At 45.5% G+C, this 18,174-nt stretch overlaps 1 protein-coding gene across 1 annotated transcript; it reads left to right on the forward strand.

Annotated features, from left to right (window-relative positions):
• Positions 1–11,057: 11,057 nt before the first annotated feature.
• LOC128831163 (tubulin beta-2 chain) lies at positions 11,058–15,055 on the forward strand. Its single transcript, XM_054017362.1, has 4 exons — positions 11,058–11,199; positions 12,914–13,022; positions 13,364–13,474; positions 13,765–15,055. Exons 1-4 carry the CDS (start codon positions 11,143–11,145, stop codon positions 14,823–14,825), a joined length of 1,338 nt encoding a protein of 445 aa, XP_053873337.1. The 5' UTR covers positions 11,058–11,142; the 3' UTR covers positions 14,826–15,055.
• The last annotated feature ends 3,119 nt before the right edge of the window (positions 15,056–18,174 follow it).

The raw sequence follows: 18,174 nt of genomic DNA on the forward strand, positions 1-18,174 counted from the left end.
TGTCTTTGATCCAGCAGAATATTCACAATGTCCAAATTCATACACAGGAAGTGCAATGTTCAGTGACTCCCTTATTCCCTGCAGGGGTTAGAAGAGGTTTTCCCTACTAGGTTCATCTAATAATATTTTACGTGGATATAGCTCCTTTCACTTTAAAGGATCCCAAAGCAGCTTGCAAAGTTTGGCTCTAATGCCCCCATTTTGTGCATAAAAGTGTCTATTGGGACTCATGGTGTCAAGAAGTGCACCAGAAATTGGAGGTTACATACCTGTGACCCACCTTGTAAGGCTCTTGGGAAAACAGGCAGGAAATGGGGATGTCGAGTGGAAATGAACATTGGAAAGGGAGAGAAAAGCTAGCGATAGTAATGTGTGAGTAAGTAAAAAGAGAGGGAAGAGAATATATTAGGGAATTTCTCACTTGCCGTATTTCAAAATTATGTCCCTGGCCTCAATATAATATATGACAGGGATGATGTATCCTGCTATATTTTGTGCCAGAAATAGCTCTGTGTAGTCCACTTTGTAAGTGTGTGTTCTTTGTCTCCATCTACAGAGGATGTGAGTCTAATACAGCCCCCAGCTACAGAGACTAGCTCTTTTGTTCAAGTTGCAAAGATTTGTGCTTTCTGATCTAGAGGTCACTTATTCAGTCCATGCTGTTGACCAAGAGGTGGTCATCACATATATGGGGGTTGACTAGGATTCAAATTGCATCTCAGATGCTTGGGATGAGCTTCCTTTGTCCAGAAGAAAATATGTAACCCGCTGGTAAGATGTGTGTTATTGTTGTGGTTACAGAGCTAGAGGCACTTCTGTCACCTACCTGGTCTTGCTGACTTCATCTTTTCAGGTTCAGCTTTGTGCATTTACTTCTCCCGGGGCAGAATTATGCAATTCTCCTACTCTTAGACGGGGCCCTGGGCACCAGCACCCTGGGTAACAATCATGCTTACCCCGTACAGGTCGGACTGAGTTCTGGTCCTGCATTTCTTTCCTTCAGGAGTCTGTATCCAGTGACAAAACAGCCTTCTTAAAACAAAGTATTGTTTGTTTTGCAGTAGGAACAAAGCATAAGAAGTTAAAAAAGATTTTAAATCAAAAACAGCCTCCATCCATGTCTATCTTACCTAAAGGCTTACCTTCCCCCAGTGGTAACTTGGGCAGGCTTCTTCAGACAGTCCAGCAGGTGCCTGCCCATCGGTCTGGTTCCCCCCAGATAAACACCTCTTTCTGGAGAGGGAGAGACCTTTTTTAGATTGCCAGAGTTCCTTTGTTCTGTGTTCCCAGGCTTCGGCCATTATGATTGGCAGGGGAGGAGAAGGTAAAATTTTCAAATATTCCTGACTTTTTCCCCTCAAGTGTTTATGATGGGGTGGATTATCTTGAGCCATTCATATATATTCATGCAGTAAACATCCCAGTAATCAGGTCAACATACAGCAGTCGTAACTTGTTCCAGAGCAATGCCACATCTATCACAGTTGTGTGTTCCCCTCTGCGTGCCTGATCGACAGAGGACATGCCTCTTCAGCTCAAGCTCCGGAGGTTCCTGGTTCAGTGCCTCATCATCTAATCAGTGTATCTGCAAAGTGTACGTCACTCATTTTTACCAGAGGATGCTTTCCAGAGCCATCACTTATGGACCATATTCCCAGATCTAGGGTTAATTGATAGAAAACAGTGCAAAATAATGTTTAGCACTCTGGAGTAAAGCCATAGAAGTCAAGGGAGTTGCTACCTATTTAAGCCGACATAATGAGAAAAGAATTTGGTCTTTAGGCTATCTCCTTTACATGATTAATGGGCAGAAATCCAACAGGTTTAGTATGGCTGCATGTCTCACTTCAAAAACCTTGAGTCACATCATTGAACTCTTAGCTGATAAATATGATTTTCCCTTTTGCTGCACAGAAAATGCCAAAAATCACCCTCCCTCCCCTTTTCAGCTTGTCTTCTTGTCTGCAAAGGGTGATGCAGCAAGCTGCTGTTATAGCTATGGAATCACAGAAGCAGCTCTGCTCAGCAGGAATGTTAATGCATGTGCATGCATTGAGTTTCATGTGACATGCATCTGTTATGCATGTTTCATGGAGCAGACACAAATCAGGCGGAAATTGTCCTGAAATACAGTAGTGAATGACAAATAGAAAAATCGTGATAAGAGGTATTCACTGCATTTGGGAATTCGGGACCTGATCCAACATCCATTGAAATCAATAGAAAAATGCCCATTGACTTCACTGGGCTTTGGATCAGGCCTTTAATAAGTAACTATGCACATTAATTGTACAGAGGGAACAGGAAACACTGCAAGTTTGGACTCATGAGTTTCTGCCTGATGGATCATTCAGTTACACAGAACCGCACCCATGGGAAGACAAGTCTCCAAAATTCAGTCTCCTACTGAGACTCAGATCTATCCCAGCAAAGGCCCTGTGTCTCCACCCTCCTCCCTGCCTCCTTCTATTTCATATATAGAGGCCCTGTGTCTCCACCCTCCTCCCTGCCTCCTTCTATTTCACCCCAACTCTCCTGGAAGACCAGCTCCTACAGCATAAAGAGACGGTCTGGAGATGACTCTTCAGATCTGCTAGCAGTTTGAGGCTATGCCTACACTATGAGTGCTACAGTGGCACAGCTGCAGCACTGCATCATGCCGCTGTACCATAGCCATTTGCTACAGCGCTGGAAGGGTTTTTTCCTATTCTCTGTAGTAAATCCACCCTCTCTCCAGGTGCTAGCTAGGTCCACATAACAATTCTCCATCAATCTAGCAGTGATTACACCAGGGGTTAGGTTGGCTTAAACTAACACACACACACACACACACACTACCACATGACGTTGACCTACCTAGGTCGACCTAAGTTTTAGGTACATACCAAGCCTCAGTTTGACTAGGACTCTGCCAGCTTCTGTAAACCAATCCCAGGTAATGGAAGACCTAACTAATACCCTGGGACTGTGGTAGCATGAGACTGCTATGCTCAGAGTACAGCAACACCTGCTCAGTGGCCCCTGAACTCTTGCCTTTCTCAGCTGCAGCCAGCCTGCTCCCAGATCTGCTTCCTGCTGCCTCAGGCTGAGTGACAGGTGGTAAAGCAGAGCTGGGGACTAGGAATATGGGTCAGTTCCAGGAGAGGAAGGGGAGAAGGGGAAGCTATGGTATTGTTAGGGGTGGGGGAGGACATTGGAGAACTGTGGAGGCAGAAAAGGGAACCACGGGGATAAAGGGAAGCTCACTGAGGAATCATGGGTAGAAAAGAGGGAACTGTGGGGGCAAAGGGAGAAGGTAAATGTTTTTAATAGATGATTTTTTTTAATAAGCTGGAGGGTTTTGTGTGTATGCTAGTGAATTGAAGGGTAGTTTTCACCTCCTTTTCAACAATATCAACGTCACCAGCATGTCCACACAACCTTCTGCTGGATGCAACTCATCAGCAGAAGTGTTCCCTTGCAAAACTGTTAACATGTGGCTGTGACAGGTTGGATCACAGAAACCCCTTTGGGGCTGCTAACTGATGTGCCAAGACTATTTCTGCCCCTGCTTTCCTGCCCTGGCAGCTTGGGACTTCAGTGCCCTTCCTGGTTTGAGCCAGACTTGCTAGCCTGCTGCAAACCCAGACCCAGGTCTGAACCACGTCCCCTAACAGCTGTAGGCTTAACTGAAAGCAACTGACAGAAGTGTTCCTGTCTTTAACACCCAGATGTCCAACTCCAAACCCTAAATAAATCTGTTTTACCCTGTATAAAGCTTATAAATTGTTCGCCCTCTATAACACTGATAGAGAGAGATGCACAGCTGTTGTCCCCCCACCCCCCCCAGGTATTAATACATACTCTGGGTTAATTAATAAGTAAAAAGTGATTTTATTAAATACAGAAAGTAGGATTTAAGTGGTTCCAAGTAGTGGCAGACAGAACAAAGTGAATTACCGAATAAAATAAAATAGAACACGGAAGCCTATGTCTAAGAAACTGAATACAAATAAAATCTCACCCAGTAAGCTTCCTTTTACAGACTAGTCTCTTTCTAGTCTGGGTCCAGCAATCACTCACACCCCCTGTAGTTACTGTCCTTTGTTCGAGTTTTCTTTCAGGTATCCTTGGGGGTGGAGAGGCTATCTCTTTAGACAGCTGAAGACAAAATGGAGGGGTGTCCCATGGGCTTAAATAGACTTTCTCTTGTGGGTGAAGACCCCCTCCTCTCTCCTATGCAAAGTCCAGCTCCAAGATGGAGTTCTGGAGTCACTTGGGCAAGTCATGTGTCCACGCATGACTCACAGTTTTTACAGGCACAAGCCATTGCCCACATGGTATTTTGAATGTCTCCAGGAAGACTTCTTATGTGGATTGGAGCATTCCAAGATGCATTGTTCCTTAAGTGCTTCTTGATTGGGCACTTAACTTTGCAAATTCCTTTCTCTGGGAACTGATCAAATGCTCTATTAAGGTTATTTAGAAATCAAGCCAGTACACGGCCAATATTCATAACTTTGAATACAAAAATGATACATGCATACAAATAGGATTAATAGATTCAGTAGATCATAACCTTTACATAGATATGTTACCTGGCATGTGTAGCATAGAACATATTCCAGTTATGTCATATATATTCATAAGCATATTTCCATAAAGCCTTATGGGGGGCACTGTCACAGTGGATAACTATACTCTTCCTGCAGCTAGCTGAAGCCATCCCATGCAACAAGCAAAAGAGAAGGGAGGAACCTGAGAGAACTGAAAAATGCTTCATTCAGCTCAGTTACAAAGATGACTGTTTCAACAGTATTCCTAGCTCCTGCTGGCCCAGGGAGCAATGGACCAAATGTATCCCTGAACTTGAATGCCCAGTGTCACAGTATTTTGCTACCAGATGCCCATGTTGGACTTCTTGAGTATTTTGCATATGAAGAGAATCCTTGGGATAGAGAGAAATAAGGTCAAAGCCAGAAGGCTCTAATCATCACAGAGTGTTTTTCTTGTGCCCAAGCATTCTGCACCATTACAACCACATGCTTTGACCTGATGAATTCAGTCCACGTCTCCTGTTCCTAAAGTAGTTTTACCCAATTTCTCAAGCCATGCAGATAAGGATCAGATTTGCCCAGTCTCATTTAAATTACAAACAAATACCTGATTATGAGATAGAGCACCAAGAATAACCCAGAATAGCAGGTGAATGTTATTATTATTCATGCTTTGCTTTTTTGTACACAGCAAATTTGTTCCACAGGAATCTAGAAACAGCTGTATCAGCAGCTCATGTTGTAATGATACCGGAACCTTATTCATATTTATACCAGGAGAGCACTGCACATAGGAATAAAAAAAATGCATTTCTTCTATTGACTGGTACACCACACCATCCATATAGCTCCTCACTGGGCTTCGTGGTAAATTAGGCTATGGGATTTATTACAGCAAAGAGTCATTTGTCCATGGGAGGCCTAGGGGAAACCATGGAAACTCTGCCCCTAAACTGTCTGCTCTCTGACTCTAACTGTTCCATAGCTGCCTAGCCAGGGAAAGCATTTCCAATTCCTCCTAGACATTTTTCTGTGGTTTATATTCTCATTTGCTAAATATAGACTATGTCATTATTGGACCCGTGTATTATCACTTGCCCAAATAAGGGCACTTCTTTGACACTTAGTAAATAATGGATAAACAAGTCAATAAATACCAATCCTGTATTGAACTCAGCACATTCTGAAAGTACTGCGTTCGCTCTGTGAGCACATCCTGGGCGATGCAGAGTGCCCTGTGAACCCCAATTGGCTTCTGCTGCGCACCTACAATCTTCCCAGTGACATCTTCTATTGACAAGGAGACACATGAGAGCTTTTCAAGTGAGATTGGGGATGCCCATCTCAATGGATATTGGGTGGGGTTTTAGCTCAGAGCTTTGGCTGGGCTTTGGCATGGGAGGGGAATTCTGTATTGTTATCTTAACGCAAAAAATTAGTGAGCAGAGGTGTAATAGCTGGAGCAAAAGGTTGTGTTTATTTGTAAAAGTAAAGTAATCAATATATTGTAAACATTCATAAATAGAAATTAGGCATAGAGTGACATTAAAATCTATAATTTCACAAGGTGGAAGTTCAGGTTAATTTATATACATTTAAATTTTAAACATAAAATCACCCTGATGACTTAGGCTCTGCAATTTGATCCACATGGGCAGACCATTATTCACTCATGCAGTCCCATTGAAGTCAATGGGGAATTTGCACAGACACAGGAGTCTGGCGATGAGGATCAGATTTCAGAAGTGGGGTCTAAGTTGCATGTTTTGGTCCATTCCCCCGTCTGTCATATGTCATACATGTTTGAACAGTAAGATTCTGGGAATACAGGCTGTTTGTTTGGGGCAGGCCAATGTTGGTGGCCTAGCTCCGTGGGCTCCTGATCCTGACTTTGGGCATTCCCTTAGTACAAATATTAAGAAATAAGTTTTAAAAAAAACAATACGCGGTAACTCAGGACTGTGCCCTATATTAAGACCCACAGTCCACAGCCCGGAGACCTTTGTGTCAGCTCCCTCCTTTGAAGAATTTCAGGAATGCGTCACAGCATAAGAGGACAGAAATATATTTTCCCCAGTAGAGGGAAATGGAGCCCTTTCTGACTGACACTGCAACATGCACCACAAACTGTGCTGCTGTGTGAGGCACTGGTTTATTTACTATGAAGTAAGATTGGTGCTCTCTCCTGAGCTTTTATTACCTGGACCAAAAGGGCCTTTGCAACTCTCTCAGAATCTGGAAGGGACAGCCAAGTCTCTCTCTCTCAACAGCGAACATTTCAAGAGATGAAGCAGCAGGGTCAGTAAGGGATCATATCCAGCCTGTCTCAGCTGGAAGGATGGTAGCCATGGAAGAGAAGGGTAGGGGGAAGGGTAAAGTGGATAAAACCAGGTTGATCCTCTGAGCTTCATTAGGTAAACGCTCAAGTGACATCATCTTAGTCCTCCTTTCATGAGTACAGTGGGGATAAAAGTATAACCCCATGGCCAGCCCTTTGCTTTATGCTGCAGCAATTTTCCCACTCCTGCATTTGCAATGCTTTTAAATGATGGGAAAAGAACGACATGAGTGAAAATGTTGCAGAGGTTTTTTGTTCCCTTCCTTTTTGTGCGGGCTGCTTCTGAGGCTATATTGGTTGCCTAGGAAACTGCAGTAGGAGGAATTTGATTGAATGTGTGGCCAGACTGAACGTCAGAGCTGTGGGAAGAGTTTCGATTGAGAGGGAGAGAGACACAAAGTCAATGGAAAGATTCTCATTCACTTCAATAGGTTTCAAATACAGCCCTTACATAGAAGGTTGTAATATCTGGTATTTAATTCCCTCCCGTCCAATAATCCGAGTTTATTCTTATTGTTCATTTTTAGGAGTAAATACCTGGGTATTTTTTTTCCCTTCCAGTATTTACTCAATTGTTTTCTTTGGATTAGCTCAAAATTTGGCCTCTGGCTGTTGGGGGATGAACTCAAAGTAGAGCTGGGGGATCTTAAAGGTCAGCATTTCCCTTTGGAATTTTTAGCTCAGAAATACTTGTATTTGGGATGTATATTTTATGAAAATCTAGGCAAAAATTTGTGATTCAGTGGGGTTGTAAATAATCAGCTTGACCTTAATACTGAAAACCTGTTTATGTGTCTATGCATACACATAATTATGCATACATTAATAGAATGTATATACTGTATACACTTTTGCACATTCAAATGTGGATAGTTCTGCCAGTAGCTAGCCAATATGCAATTTATGGGACCCAGCATAACGTTTAGCATTGGTAACACAAATACTGCAAACTCCCCCCAATTATACAATTACATTTGCACTAATTTTGCTGCAAGCTACAGTCTTTTTTTCAGTACTGTATACATAACTACAATGCAGGGTTTACTGTGAATAATCTATGTCAACATTATTCTGAATCATCACCTGAAGCATCTAGTGGTCTGGTGAAAATAGGCTTAATAAAATGGAAATTATTTTAGGAAGGTAATTATAAGAATTAGATTTAGATTATATGCTTAACCTGCCACAAAAATGTTCGCTTGGAATTAAAACTACACATAGTTTGCTAAGTGTAGTCAACCAGATAATTAAATTGCTGCTAGTTTAGACCAGTAAAAGCAGATTTTACAGAGAATGTAAGTGATCTAATTGTCTTTGAAATCACTTATTAAAGGTAAAACCTAACTCAGCAGCTTTCAAGCAGACCAGTTTGGAAGTTGAATGGCTTTTAAAGGAAAGGATGCCAAAAGAAACAAGTAACAATGCTCTGCAGCACACCACATCCGATCTGCAATATTCAATATTTAGGCGTACTGAACTGAACTGTATAAGGGAGAACAGGAGTACTTGTGGCACCTTAGAGACTAACAAATTTATTAGAGCATAAGCTTTCGTGGACTACAGCCCACTTCTTCGGATGCATATATGCTCTAATTTATTAGAGCTTATGCTCTAATAAATTTGTTAGTCTCTAAGGTGCCACAAGTACTCCTGTTCTTCTTTTTGCGGATACAGACTAACACGGCTGCTACTCTGAAACCTGTATAAGGGAGGTTAGGAAGGATTTGTCATTGACAATGGTTGGAGAGCAGAACAAAGAAAAGAAAAAATATCTAGCAAAAGGCTGGTGTGAATTCTGGAGTCTGCTGCATTTTATTTATTCCCGTGGAATATCTGGCAGATTTATTAATATAAAGATTTGCTAAAATCTGAGGGAAAAGGCTATTTCCTAATCCTAGAATATTGTAACAGTATATGCGTTTGGGCTCTGGATTTATTTAATCTCAAAAATGGAAATTCACAACAAAATAACTATACATGTAGACATCAAATGAAATGTAAAGTGAAATAGACCATATTATTGGTATCCTACATGATTTGCTGCGCATAGAAAAACATTCCTAGTGCAGTTGCAGCATAAAAGATACTGCTCCCTCACGCTGACATAGGTTCCATCTCTCGGTCTTGCATTATTACCATGTTCACTATTGAATCCTTTGCTCATCCTGCCCCTATCTGACATACAATATTTGGAGTTGTCACAGTAATCAGGATATTGGTGTACTGTGATAAAAAATAAAAGCAAGCAATCTGATGAAACAATTATAGATCACAGTATCACACACATTCGACTTCCCACCTTCTTCGGCCCCTCATGCTCTGATAACTATAGTGTAAATCTGCAACAACATGACAAACCGCTACAGGTTTGCTATAGTTTGATCGGTTTTGCTGCAGAGGTCAGATAAAGCTATGCAACAAGAAAATGTAGTCTATGTTTTGTGCACGATGATCGCAAATAGCTGCATGGCATGTGGACAGAGGTCAATGTTACATTGCTAGGGAGCAGCTAGGAGGATTAAATGCAGTCTCTGTTGTTGGAATATGAAAAGCTGACCTCATCACCTAGAAAACATCAGGCACCATTACTCATGGAATATCTGGAATTAAGGCCAAGGTTTGCAAAGGAAAATAAAATAAAAAATAAAGCCTTTAGCAACGTAGCCTCTGCGGAGGAAAAAAAATCCTGCTTTGTGTAAATGAACCGGTTTAAAGTCTCACAGCGATTGATCCTATTTTCTGCAGGCTGTTTCAAAGTGATCCAATGTCTCATTCCATTAAGGAAGGTCTAAATTTAAAAAAAAGTATATTGCGGTTAATATTTTTAAATCGGATTGTATGCAGATCAGGTTGCGAAGTTTTTTGTTAAGTTTCACAAAAATCAGTCCTGACAATGGTCTCTGATCTCCTTACAGATCCCTTAGCTCCTCCTTGGACACACCTATCGGCAAACAGCTAATTGCATATATGGTGTATGTGTGTATTTGTGGGACGGATATGTTAATAAGCAGCAATGTTTCTTTCTAGTATCCTTTTTAATTGTTCTTTTGTTCCACGAAATTGACGAGCTTATTCAAACCCCCTTAATCTGCTCTCCTCTCCAGCAAAAATCAAATAATCAAATAACAGTAGAGTTTACATTTAACACTCATTGAAAAACAACATGCAGCCTATCCAGCCTGAGCCATGTCTCAGGAAGAGCCCATTTTCCTGTATTGATCTTGGAGCGGTCCCTGTTTTCTACTAGGTAGGAGAATGGGTCCCTCAGGAAAACCGGATTTATATTGCAAACCACTTGTAACCCTCACACTGTATCTACCGGCTCTTGAAGGATCCGAGTTTGGTGATCACCCCACACGGGACTACGAAGGACATTTGGGGGATCTGGCGTTCCACAGCCATTATTCTGTAAATGCATTAGGCTCTCCGACGTGGAAAGGGGGGTGTGTGGAATTGCAGCAAACCCGTCTCCTTCCCCCTCCCCCAGCACCTTGCAGTGTTTGATGCTGCAGCAAATGGAGCTGCTTAAGACACAAAAGACTGAGGAAGGTGGATGCGGATGGATCGATCTATGTATGAAACAGGCTAACGTCTTCCATGCGCACAGCCTGACTTAAGTTCACTCTTTTGTGTAAGCGCCAGCAAAGCACTAACGCCATAAAAGCTTCTCTTATATTGCAAGGGAGAGATTTCCCTCCGCCCAGTTTGCCTTGAGCTACCTGGCCGCAGGGTGCCCTTTAATCTCCGTGTTACATAGTGTCAGTGAATGTTACTAGGTGGAGGGTGCAGAGGCTGGGGCTGTCTCGCTCGCTGCACTTAGCCAGGGCTGGGGAAGAGCAGGGCGCTGCTCCTCACCCCGCTCGTACAGCGCTAGCCTTGCTCTGCACCAGGGGCCCTGCGGGGCTGGGGGAGCAGGAGACGCTCGCTGCCCTCAGGCTGTGACAAGCCCCCTCCCTGCTGCTGGGGCTGCAGCTCCCCACCCTGTCCCCCCGACGGCTCCCGCCTAGTCCCCTTGCGCAGGAGACAATGCAGCAGCAGCAGCACCCCCGCCCCCGCGCGCACTGCTAGGCCCCGCCCCGACATTACATCACCCGCTTGAGAAGGGCTGCGGGGAGCGGGCGTGTGACTGGAGGGGGCGGGGCCAGCAGCCCCCTCTATAAAAGGAGGAGCTGGGGGGCCGCGCGGCCCAGAGCTCACAGCTGCAGGTGCCGGAGCGAGCAGCAACCAGCCGGAGGCAGAGGGTGTTTGTTGCCGTGTGACTCGGGCGCCATGCGTGAGATCGTGCACATCCAGGCTGGCCAGTGCGGGAACCAGATCGGAGCCAAGGTAAAGAGCGGGACCCGGGCGGGGCCCCCGCGTGTTGTGTCCCTCGCCCTGTGGCTGGGAGGGGGCAGCTCAGTGGTGTGCGCACGCGGGGGCTGGCGTCAATGAATGCTCCGCTAGTCTTCGTGCCTGCGCTGTATTATGTAAGGCTGTTGACTGTGACTGGCAGCGTCTCCAGAAAGCGGAGCCTCCTTCCGAAAGGCGGCTGCTTTAGTGGCTGGTTGGTGTCCAAACAATGTGACGCTTTAGGGCTGACCTGGGTATTCGGCTCGCTGGCTTAATGAGAGCCACAAAGAACCGAGGCGATTCCGGCAGTGTGCGGGCGGGCTGGGGGAGGGGGGAAGAGTCCTCTCTTCACAGAGCCTGGCTGTCGTGCTCTGAATCCCAATCCCTCTCGCTGGCGCAGCCGCAAGCCCAGCATCGGGTGCCTCCCTGCAGGCTCCAGCCGCCTCGCCTTTTGCACAAGGGGATGCGCCTTCTCCGGGATGAATCCGATCCCCCGAATGCTGGCCACGCCCTCCTTGTCAGTGTCAAAGCAGTCGGACAGTGCGCATAGCGAGGGCATTGCAGACCACCAGCCCCATCTGCCCGTGACATCCCGCAGCTGTGTTCTGCCCCGCCCAAGCCCGCAGCCCCGGGGTTCTGCCCTTCGTCTGGCTGAGTCTGAATAAATGGCACTCGCACTTGCTGATGACTCTTAAAAAATCAATTGCCAGGTTGCTGCTGTTCTTCCCCATCACTGAAGCGCTCTAATTGTAGCTCTGCACCGTCTGACGGGGAAACGCCTTGTCTGCAGTGTCAGTCATCCTGCTGCAGTTATTGGTTAGGTTACTCCACTGGCCACTCTACAGGAAGGGGGGAAGGGCTGTAGAGCAGGGGTTCTCAAACTTGAGCAACTCGAGGGCCCCCATTTTGATTTAGAAATGTTCAGGGATCCCCAAGCCTCCCTGCTCAGCCCTTGCCTGGTCCCCTTCCCCACCCCTTCTCTGAGGCCCTGCCCCCCCTCACTCTATCCTTCCCCCCAATTGCTCACCCTCCCCCACCCTCACTCACTTTCACCAGGCTGGGGCAGCAGGAGGGGGTGAGTGGTGTAGGCTCTGGCCTGGAGCAGGGGGTTTGGGTATGGGAGGAGGTGCAGGCTCGGGAGGGAGTTTGGGTGCAGACTCTGGGCTTGGGTAGAGGGTTGCGGTGTGGGGGAGGGTGCAGGTTCTAGGAGGGAGTTTGGGTGTGGGAGGGGGTGAGGGGCTTACCTCAGGCAGCTCCCAAAAGCACATCCATCACATCCCTCGGGGGGTGGGAGGGAATGGTCTCCATGCGCTGCCCCTGCCTGCAAGCACCACCCCCATAGCTCCTACTGTCTGCAGTTCCTGGCCAATGGGAGCCACGGAGTTGGTGCCTGAGGAGGGGGCAGCATGTGGAGACCCCCTGATCCCCCACCCCAGGGACTTCAGGAATGTGTCTACCGATTCAAGAAATGGGGGGGAGCCAAGACAGGTGAGCTGTTCCCCAGCATGCTGGAAGCGTGCTAGGGAGGAGGAGTTTCTCAGTGGGGCCTGCAGACCCTCTGGAGTCCCTTCGAGGACCCCAGTTTGAGAAATGCTGCTGTAGAGCATTAAAAGGCCTGTTGGCAGCATGTGGAGGGAGGAGGGAAGGGGAAGGTCACACTGCTGACAGCTTAATACAATTATTAACTGCCCTTTTCAAAACCGCATTTCAGTTTTGGGAGGTCATCAGTGATGAGCATGGCATCGACCCCACTGGCAGCTACCATGGTGACAGTGACTTGCAGCTAGAAAGGATCAACGTTTACTACAATGAAGCCTCTGGTAACTATTTTTGATTTTGGCTCTGTGTCCTCCTGAAAAAACTAAATGTTCTAAAGCACATACATGCATCAGAGGTATATGTAATTAACTTCAGTGCATTCTACACTTGGTAAAATGCTCCCTCTGAATTGCTATTAAATCCTTGGCAAAGCTTTAACACCTACTTCAAATTCAAGTCATAACTTCACTCAAGGCTGTTCTTTTAAAATACCATTTCTTCACTTGTCTGGGCAGCAGCAGTCTCTCTTCAGTGAATTGTGATGAGGCTGCTCCGAGCACAGTAGCCCACTTGTTAAATAGCTGACTGCAAGTCTGTAATCTGGCTTTTGTTCTTCCCACAGGTAATAAGTATGTACCCCGTGCAATCCTTGTTGACTTGGAGCCTGGCACAATGGACTCTGTCAGATCTGGACCATTTGGCCAGATCTTCAGACCTGACAACTTTGTCTTTGGTATGTAATTGCATATATCTATGGTTTACTATTGTCATAAAGCTTTAAATTGAACACCCACTCTGTGCCTAACACTAACACAAAACTGACCTAGCTCCGTGAAACTAGAGACTTAGGTAGGTAACTGAGGCTTGCATTGCATGGTACTTAGCACAATGGGGCCCTGATCCTTGCTAGGAGTTCCTAGTATTGCTGTAATATAAAATAATGTTCTGTCCTAAACAGAGCATGTAAAACGTCTCCTTCGTATTCCAGTGACTAAATCAGCATCTTTCCACTCCACCTTCCAGGTCAAAGTGGTGCTGGAAACAACTGGGCAAAAGGCCACTACACAGAGGGAGCTGAGCTAGTGGACTCTGTCCTGGATGTGGTAAGGAAGGAATCGGAAAGCTGTGACTGTCTACAGGGTTTCCAGCTGACCCATTCTCTAGGTGGTGGCACAGGGTCTGGGATGGGAACCCTCCTCATCAGCAAAATTAGGGAGGAGTACCCAGACCGTATCATGAACACCTTCAGTGTAATGCCATCTCCGAAGGTGTCAGACACAGTGGTTGAACCCTACAATGCCACCCTTTCTGTCCACCAGTTGGTGGAGAATACGGATGAAACCTACTGTATTGACAATGAAGCCTTGTATGACATTTGCTTCCGCACGCTGAAACTCACAACCCCTACTTATGGGGACCTCAACCACCTGGTCTCCGCCACCATGAGTGGTGTGACGACCTGCCTCCGGTTTCCCGGACAGCTGAATGCTGATCTCCGCAAGCTGGCAGTCAACATGGTGCCTTTCCCCCGTCTGCACTTCTTCATGCCAGGGTTTGCCCCGCTAACTAGCCGTGGCAGCCAGCAGTACCGGGCTCTGACGGTGCCAGAGCTAACGCAGCAGATGTTTGATTCTAAAAACATGATGGCAGCCTGTGATCCCCGCCATGGCCGCTACCTGACTGTGGCAGCAATATTCCGTGGCCGAATGTCTATGAAGGAGGTGGATGAGCAGATGCTCAATGTCCAGAACAAAAACAGCAGCTACTTTGTCGAATGGATCCCCAATAACGTCAAGACGGCTGTCTGTGACATTCCCCCCCGCGGCCTCAAAATGTCTGCCACTTTCATTGGGAACAGCACAGCCATTCAGGAGCTGTTCAAGAGAATCTCTGAGCAGTTCACGGCCATGTTCCGGCGTAAGGCTTTCTTGCACTGGTACACTGGTGAGGGCATGGATGAGATGGAGTTCACTGAGGCAGAGAGCAACATGAATGACCTGGTCTCAGAATATCAGCAATACCAAGATGCCACTGCTGATGAGCAAGGGGAATTTGAAGAGGAAGGAGAGGAGGATGAGGCTTAAGATTAAAAAGGTTTAGGAAAATCTTTAGTAAAGGCAGGCAAGTGTTCTGAATGAAGTCTGTTCACAGTTGTGGTGAAGCATGCTTTATTATGTCCTTTGGTGCCCTCCACTGTTGCCTCTGTCAGCAGTTCTGTAACCTTGACAATGTAACAGTAGTTGCAAAAATAACTCTAAAAATCTTCTGTTTAAATGGCTAACTTCTCAAATATAAAAGGCATCTGTGTTCTAAATGGTGTCTTAGACTTATTTCTCTCCTCTCAGACCAAGAAAATCAGAGCTGGAACTAGCTCCCTACTTGCAGTTTCACGGGGGGAGGGATAGCTCAGTGGTTTGAGCATTGGCCTGCTAAACCCAGGGTTGTGATTTCAATCCTTGAGGGGGCCACTTGGGGATCTGGGGCAAAATCAGTACTTGGTCCTGCTAGTGAAGGCAGGGGGCTGGACTCGATGACTTTTCAAGGTCCCTTCCAGTTCTAGGAGATGGGATATCTCCATTAATTTAATTTAATTTAATTTAATTTTAATTAAATTATGGGTGTGATTGGCAAATAGCCTGAGAAGCTATGTACCAGTAAACAAGGGATCAAATCACTTTCACTCACATTCTAGTAATTAAGCTAGTTAATCATTTTTGGAGATCATGTTAATAAAAAATGCAGTGCCCTGGTGTAGAAGTCAAACAACCAGTCTATTGTTGGAAAAGTTGCGTTGACTAGTCGAAACAAGACACTTCCCTCAAGGATCTTGTAACTTCTATTTATGGGAATACATGATAGTGAGGTCAGCTAGACAGTATTAACTTGTCAAAACTGATTTCACAGTGTGACTGCAGCCTTCCCTTGTCATTCAAGAGCTCTTCTTAATGCACTTGTTACAGGGCTTCCAGCATGCTGGGCAGCTTCACCTCCCCATGACTTGAATGATCCTGAGCAACCCAGTTCCTATTCGTGAAATGGGAAAAGTGTATGCAGAGAGGCAGGAGATTAGAATTGCATTAGCAATATTGTAGTCATGGTTGAGAGGGTATGTTCATGCCCAAAGAGCTGTTCAGGCAATTAATTCTTATTCTCAAAGGTGAACACTTTCCAAAATAGCAGCTAAGCCAACTCACCAACATGCTATGCTTCTGGCCAAACTGGATCAATCTAGTACCACTTGCTTAAAGGTTACACACAACATGATCAAAACCGAGAACTTAACTATCCTCTTGCAGCAGACTTTAATTTTAAAGAACCCTACAAATGACTGTCTCCCAGGCTAGATCTAGGCCTCTGCAGAATTCCTGCTGGCTGTAACTTTAATAGTAAATGCCAAAAGAAATGCAGCTTGACTCTCGCAGGAAGGTCAGAGGAGCCAGGAGCCTTCTAAATTATTCTCCTTCAGTTGGGGATGTATATAGGGAGGAAGTTAAAAGGCATTTGCTCCCAAAGTCCATAGGTAACCTGAGGGTGAAAGTTTTATTCCCTTGCAACAGGGGTGGCTCTATGTATTTTGCTGACCCAAGCACAGCAGTCAGGCGGCTTTCAGCGGCACGCCTGCAGGAGGTCCACCAGTCCCGCGCCTTCGGCGTACTTGCCGCCGAAGTCGCGGGACTGGCAGACCTCCCGCAGGCATGCACTGAAGGCTCCCTGACTGCCGCCCCCTGCGGCTTGCAGCCCCAGGCACGTGCTTGGTGCCTGGAGTCGCCCCTGCCTTGCAAGGGGACCAGTGACCTTTAACACATCCTAAGGGTCTCCAGTTATAGAGGGCCTTTGGGAGGTTTCCTAAAGGAGAGTAAATCCAACCTAGCACTGTAGGATGGTGGAGAGAAATAGCCACTCTGGGCAGGTTCTGACGTCATCTGTGATGCCCTGGCCTATCTGACATTACTGCAGGGAGCAGCTCTTTTACACATTAAAACTTTTCACGTCAATAAGTCTCATTAATGTGGCAAGTACAACAGTGCACTCATATGTTTTGTTTCATTGTTTCTCTTTATTCAAACTTAACTTGACCCAGCCGTTCTCCTCAGGGAGAAAGTCAAAATAACAGTGGTAAAAAAATGGGCAATAACAGAAACACTCCCACTAACTGTTGCTTAATAAGGTTGAGCTCAACCTCTGCTGAGCTTAGAGCACGTACACAAAGGCCTGCTCTCTGGCCTGTAGGTGAAATGCTTGGTCAAGCTAATAGTGCTTGACTAAGAGTGAGCCCACCATGTGTATTTAACATTGTATTTTACCCCAGCTTGTCTGCACACACAGCTCTAGTGTGTTGTGATGATTTATACCCTAAGTTATAGTGCCTCCTCCAGAACCTCAAATTTACCTTTGGCCTCATGAGAGTGTCTTAGGCTTAGTTTTAAAGGTAGAAGATTTATTTACTTCCCCATCCCCTGCCTTAGAGTTCAGCTTCTTATTCTAAACCACAGGAAGGGGGATGCATCTTTCAGCAGGGGAGGTCCCTGTACAGCTGTTAGATCGTGCCTTCAAGCAAAACCACTTGTACCTCTTATACCACAGCAATGTTATAGTTAAGGTGGTTCTAGTAACTCATTACACTACACACCCACCCTTGTGCTCTTTTTTTTTTTTTTTTAAATTAAAGTTCTAATCACATAAAAAAAGTAGGCTGCTGTGGTTGTCAAAGTAACCGTCCTTTTGAATTGCCTGATGGGGCTGCACTTGAAATCTTGTCTGCTTTCATGCCTATTCTAACTGTGTTGGTGTATGATGCTGCCTGCGTTGCCTGGAAATTGGGGGTGGTGTAGAAGGCCCACCAATTTCCTTTTTAGGCCTGGTTGCCTTGTGGAAGTTAGAGACAGGATAAGTATGCAATGGGGGCAGACTATTCCTCCAATCATGCAGTCTGTAATCTCAAACATCCCTGTCACTCAAATAATATATAGCTAAACATTGGTGGTAGTATAGTACTACTACATACCCGCTTAATGACTGTTACATTTCCCATTCACCCTCAGCGTGTTTAGTCTCCCACTCTATTTTAGCATCATCAATATGTCCATGAGATAAGGCTTATGGAGAATTAGCTTACTAAGTACTGATGCTTTCAGTACTGCTCATTTGCTGGAAAGCAGGATGCCTTCCTACCCCTTTGACGGTTAGCTGTCCTGTTCAGGTTTTGTCAGACCTCCCAAAAAAAGAGAAGCATTAAGATATATAATAGGATATTTTTGGGTAAAGTATCTTCTACAAAGCTTAATAACCTGTCTGTCAAGCCATGCAAATAGAAGGTTACAGTCTATGAAAAATTATCTCTGGGCATGAGGTGGGAGAAAAATTAGATTTGTGGGGGTGCAGGAAAAATAAATTATAAGCTCCGGAGAGAAGATGGGTCTCACATGGGGAATA

The sequence above is a fragment of the Malaclemys terrapin genome, chromosome 2, assembly GCF_027887155.1.
Source record: "Malaclemys terrapin pileata isolate rMalTer1 chromosome 2, rMalTer1.hap1, whole genome shotgun sequence".
Lineage (NCBI taxonomy): Eukaryota > Metazoa > Chordata > Testudines > Emydidae > Malaclemys > Malaclemys terrapin.